The 5,945-nt window shown below is 33.9% G+C and overlaps 1 protein-coding gene across 1 annotated transcript; it reads left to right on the plus strand.

Moving 5' to 3' along the window:
- The first annotated feature begins 1,323 nt into the window (after positions 1–1,323).
- Positions 1,324–2,876, plus strand: LOC114163553 (zinc finger BED domain-containing protein RICESLEEPER 3-like). Its single transcript, XM_028047856.2, has 3 exons — positions 1,324–2,353; positions 2,436–2,440; positions 2,706–2,876. The coding sequence occupies exons 1-3, from the start codon at positions 1,324–1,326 to the stop codon at positions 2,874–2,876; spliced, it is 1,206 nt and encodes a 401-aa protein (XP_027903657.2).
- Positions 2,877–5,945: the final 3,069 nt, after the last annotated feature.

Raw genomic sequence — 5,945 nt, forward strand, 5'->3', positions numbered from 1 at the left:
TTTGGTTTTATGTGATGATGCAGGTGCCACCGAGACTAAACACATACATGCCTTTTGGAAATGGTGTCCACTCTTGTCCAGGCAGTGAGCTAGCCAAGCTTGAACTTCTTGTCCTTCTCCATCATCTCACACTTTCTTATAGGTTTCTCCCTCCTAACCATAAATTCCTCAACTGTGTATTTGGTTATAAACTGACTTCCTTAAAGAAGTGTATATTCAGACCAAATCTCAATTAATGGCAGATTTTTGGAATTGAAAGTTTTGACATGTTGTGTTTAAAATGCTATGTTGATATGATATGATATCTTCCAGGTTGTGTTCTTGGTTAGTCAATATTGCAACATTGTTCTAAAAATGTCATTAATACATGAAGATGATTGTTTCGTCTCAAAACCAATTGAGCATGCACTTTCTACTCCATCAATTGTTAGTGGCTCTACAAATATGGGACCCCCTTCTCATGAGGGACAAAAAAATCGATCAGAAGCTTGGAATAATTTCATTCAAATAGAACCAAAATCGGATAAAAGGGCTCAATGCAAGTATTGTGATATCCTTATTCGATATGAGAAAGGAACAACTGCAATGCGTAATCATGTGTTGAGATGTCCAAATAACCCCAATAAGAGACAAAAAGTAGGTTCATCTTCAACAATTGATGGAAATATTAACTCTCCTTCTTATGGTAGATTTGACCAAGAACTTTGTCAAGAAGAACTGGTAAAAATGTTTGTGGAAGCTGAACTCCCCTTTCGATTTGTAGAGCATGTTGCTTTTAGGAGGTATTCAAATGCTTTGCAACCAAGATTTAAGATCCCATCACGTTATACCATATCATGGAATATTGTGACATTATGGAATGCAAAAAAGATATATTTGAAGGATTTTCTACATTGTCAAAGAGTTTGTCTCACTACTTATGCATGGACTTCACCTCAAAATCAAAGTTATATGTGTTTAACAACCCACTTCATCGACAATGATTGGAATTTGCATAAAAGGATTTTGAATTTCCGTCAAGTAATAAGTCATACCGGAGAGGCCATGGCTAAATTTGTTGAGTCATGCTTGCATGAATGGGGGTTGAGTCATGTTTTGACCTTGACAGTAGATAATGCTACATCAAATGACACAGGAGTTCAACACTTGAAGAAAAGACTATTGTCTTGGAATAACTCGGTTTTGAAAGGTGACTATACTCATATGCGTTGTTGTGCACATATTTTGAACTTAATTGTGAGTAGTGGTCTAAAAGAGATTGATAACTCTGTTTTAAGAATTCGTGTTGCAGTGAAATATATTAGATGATCTCCTTCCAGATTTATGAAATTCAAAGAGTGTGTTGAAAGCCAAAAGATTGAATATAAAGGTCATATTTGCTTGGATGTTGAAACAAGGTGGAACTCAACATATTTGATGTTAGATGCTGCTTTCAAGCATAAAATGGAATTTGTTGAGCTTGAGTTTTATGATACAAAATATGCTAATGAGTTGGGAAAGGGGATTGTATTGCCTTCTTATGAAGATTGGGAGTATGTTGAGTCTATTCTACCTTTCTTGAGCATTTTTTATGAAGCTACTTTCCGCATCTCAAGTAACTCTTATGTTACTAGTAATATATACATGTTAGAAGTGGTAGGAATTTGGAATGGGATCAATCATCTCCTCAAGTCCAATGCTACAAGTAGTGCTACATATAAGATGGCTGAAAAAATGAGAAAAAAATATGAGAAATATTGGGGTGAACCTAACAAGTTCAATATATTGTTGTTAATTGCTGTTGTCTTAGATCCTAGATACAAGATGAGTTATATGAATTGGGCAATTGATCAACTTTTTGATCCTGAAAAGACAAATTATGGATGGGTGTTAAAGTCACGGCTCGATACTTCCTTAAAGTTGTTGTTTGATGAATATAAAAGTCGAAATAGGGGAGCTGAAAATGACACACAACAAACACATGTTGATGTACCCAATTATAAGCATGATCCATATGGTCGGAATAACTTTTTGCAAACAACAGGATTAACCTCTTTAAACAAATCTAAACTTCAAAAGTATTTAGAGGAAGAGCTTGGTGAAACAACTTTGAACATTCTTGATTGGTGGAAAATGAATTCATGTAGATTTCCAATCTTGTCAAACATAGCACGAGAGCTATTAGCTATGCCTGTTTCTACGGTAGCATCTGAGTCTGCATTTAGCATGGGAGGAAGAGTGTTTGATCCATATCGAAGTTCTTTATCACAACAAAGGGTAGAGACACTTATTTGTACACATGATTGGTTGAAAGACACACATTCACCATCATTGTTAGACTATGATTTTGAAGAGCTTCAATCTGTTGACCAAGGTATGTTGATGTTTAAATTATGTAATAATATTATAATTAAATATGTATTAACTAATGATAATTTTTTTTTTATTTCTTAAAGAGTTGGTTTCTGGACAAGATGATGACCAGAATATAATTTCTTTGAGTTAAAGCTCACGCCTAATGCCTCTTGCAATTAGTAAGTAATGAATGGACTTCCCTTTTCATGTGAATAACTTCTCTTTCTTTGTATTCTATTGTTTAGTGATTTTCTTAAAACTTTAAGTTGTTAATGACAATTAAAGCATGATTTTATTAATATGGATTTGTTATTATATCTATCATTGGAATAGATTATTTAAATTTCTTTAATAATTTGTTCATGTTTCAGATAAATCACAAGTTAAGTGGATTGATGCCAACTTTAGCTGCTTCATATATAGATGGTTGTGAAGATATTGCTAATGAGTTTGAGTTAATGAGCCATGGAAGGGATTTTGAACTTTGTAATCGAATGGGTGCTAGTGCATTCTATTTGAAGAGACTCTTAAAATTGCCATGAACTCTAGAATGTTTTGGATTTGTTATTTTTTAATGTTAGTGATATTGTATGAGGATGTAAGACTTTATAATCATTTTCATTACTAAAAGATTAAATGACTTTATATGGACAATTATATGATTTTAATTTTTTTTAATGTTAAGAATTTAAATAATATATTATGTTTAATCTTTAATACTATTAAATTTATAATATTTTTATACTTTATTATTTTATATATTATTTTACTTTTTAAAAAAATATTTATGTATTGCATGAAATAATTATTTTATTTTTAAAATATAAATTTAAAATTAAAATTAAATTTATAAAAAGTTAACTTTCATTAAAAATGGATTTAGAAATAAATCTAGATTTTTAATTGATCCAAATATTTAGATATGGATATCTAACTTGATCTTAATATTTGGATATAGATTTTAATATATCCAAATTGTTTTTTTAAAAAAAAAAAAAGAGTGGATATGGATCAAAATCTGAACCATATATTTAGATTCAAATTGGATGTGGAGCGGATATCTAAATATCCAATCCATGCCCACCCCTAATTGTAACTAAAATTAAGGCTACCGAAAGTCATCTACAAACTTTAAGCAATGGTCCTCTTGATCTTCCAAAGGTTGGTTCTTAAGTTAGCATGTGGACCCTTATTATAACTTGAAAATAAAGTGATGAAGGATTGACCCCAACCAAGGATGAAGGCACATGCTTAAGAAGACTAAGCATGTTTAGAAAGGAAGTTCACTAATCATTCATCCCTTTCATTTATGTTTGTTATTTTTGATTCCCTAAGTTGACTTAGTTGAATCAACTTTAGTTGACTTATTGACCTTTGACTAGGTTTGACTTGTTGACTATAGTTGACTTGACTTAAGCCAACATTCTAATCTATGTTTATTTGCTTTGTAGGTTAATTAGGAGTAAGAAAGCAATGCTAGGTGGCGCATGGTGATTGGGGAGCATAAATGATTTGGATGAGAGAGTAAAACAAAGGCATAAAGCATAAAGTAAAAGGCATGAAGCAAGTGTACCTATGTACCTTTGGTCTCCTTTGTTTTTAGCACTCTTTGACCACTTTTTAGAGATATATGAGACACATTCTTTGTCTCCTTTTGTGCTAGAACGAAATTAGCCTTGCACACACCATAGTTAGCTCTTTTGTCTCTCATTTTTGTAACCTTATTTGACCTAGTTTCTAGAAGCTAGGTTTAGGTTTTTGTAGAGACATCCTTAGGTACCTTTTATTTGCTTAGAGACCCCTAAACTCTTCTATATATGGGGTGCTCCTAGACATGTAAAAGGGTTGAACATTTTGAAGTAAAAACACTCTTGTGTCTCAACCATTTGTGAGAGTTTCCTCCCTAGGGAGTGAATACTTTTAAGGGTTATCTTGCATAGCAAGTGGCGGCACACATCCACTCATCTTCAAGGTTTCATGGCTTCTAGCCTAGCCTTGTAGTGGCGTGCTTCTCACATTTTTACCATTTCTTTCCTTTCCATTTTATGTTTTCTTCTTCCTTTAATTGTTCTTGGTTTTCTATGGTTTATGTGCTTTCCATTTCCTTTTTGTTTTGAATCAATCCATCATCTTCTTCTCTTGAGCTTTGGGAAAGGAACCTTCACATCTAGATAGCTTGCTATCTTAATGTCCAATGGGGATTTCACTTAGCTTTCTTAATCAACTCACACCATATTCAATAATCTTAAAAAAAAGACAAGATAGTCCTTCATCATAAAGCAAAACTAAAGCACATTAATTGGTTAAGCCAAAACACAATTTAGTAAGCCAATTTTACAAAGCATTGGGCCCATATTTAGATAAAGGAAACTGCATCAACGTGGCGCATTAGTCATCCTCCATTTGGCCAAAACGCAATTCACATCATACCCTCCTTCTTCAAGAAGATTCGTCCCGAATCTTAAGACTTTATTTTTCTACTAGTTTTAGTATAAGTTTATTGTGATCTTGTGAAGGACTTTATTTTTCTACAACTTGAAACTAATTCTCTTCCTCGAGGATCAAATTCCATTTCAATATATTCATCTTTGTTCCTTTCCAATGGTTGCAATCCGTGGAGCACTTTGCCTGCCAACGCTACCCCACCTTGATATGTAACAATAAATAATTCCATGCGTTGTGTTTGATGAATTTGCTTCTCATGAGCGGAACAAATGCATAATAAAGCACTATGGACAAGCTTCCTTTTCAAACATGGAAGTTGGTGTGTTTCATTCACATGCATATCCTTTTGTTCATGTAAAATGACAACACAAACTGTAGAAGAAAAAACATTGACAAATAAACTTTCCATCATATTTTTCTCTACTTCCATTTCTTTTTCTTCATTTTCCCTTCCTTCTGCAGTTTTTATTGCTTCTTTTTTTATTCTTCCTTTTTCTATTTTCTCCTTATATGTTGATCCTTACTGACTTGCCTTGGTGTCATAAATCTCAACTTCACTTTATGTCCCTCGTGCCTCAAACAAAGGGAACGTTCATCAAGATTGAGTGTTTTAAAACAAAGCCATGCCCATTCACATAATACTTCTTTCACACACTGCTCTGTACTAAATTTGAACCATGCTTGATTCAGATGAAAGGTTGTTGGTAACTGCAGTTTCTCCACCAATCTTTCGCTCACAACATTGTTGTTGCTTCCGTACGCGAATGCCACTAAACATGGTTGGCCTTCAATTAAACACCTTGTATAATAAACTTTCATTCCTATTCCAAATTGATGAAGGACCAGATTTGAAAATGAAAAAAAAAACATGAATCTAGGGTTCGTGGTTGGATACAAAATCGAATAGGGAAGGTGCGACTGGAACCACAACACTTACGAACACAAAAATCAAATGGAAAAACGAGAAAACACCAAAACGCGAGTGGGATGGAATTTGGGGTGAGGTCGAAACACGGATCGATCGGAGGGCGGAGCGAATAGAGGAGGTCACGCCACTTGGGGATAACGCCAAGATAAGTGAAGGGAGGGTCGCCACTTGAGCAACAAAACTCAAGATAAGACCATTGTCACCACTTGGGTGGAACACCCAAGATAAGACTGTGAGA

Source organism: Vigna unguiculata, chromosome 9 (assembly GCF_037176805.1).
Source record: "Vigna unguiculata cultivar grain cowpea cultivar isolate G323 ecotype 2 chromosome 9, ASM3717680v1, whole genome shotgun sequence".
Lineage (NCBI taxonomy): Eukaryota > Viridiplantae > Streptophyta > Magnoliopsida > Fabales > Fabaceae > Vigna > Vigna unguiculata.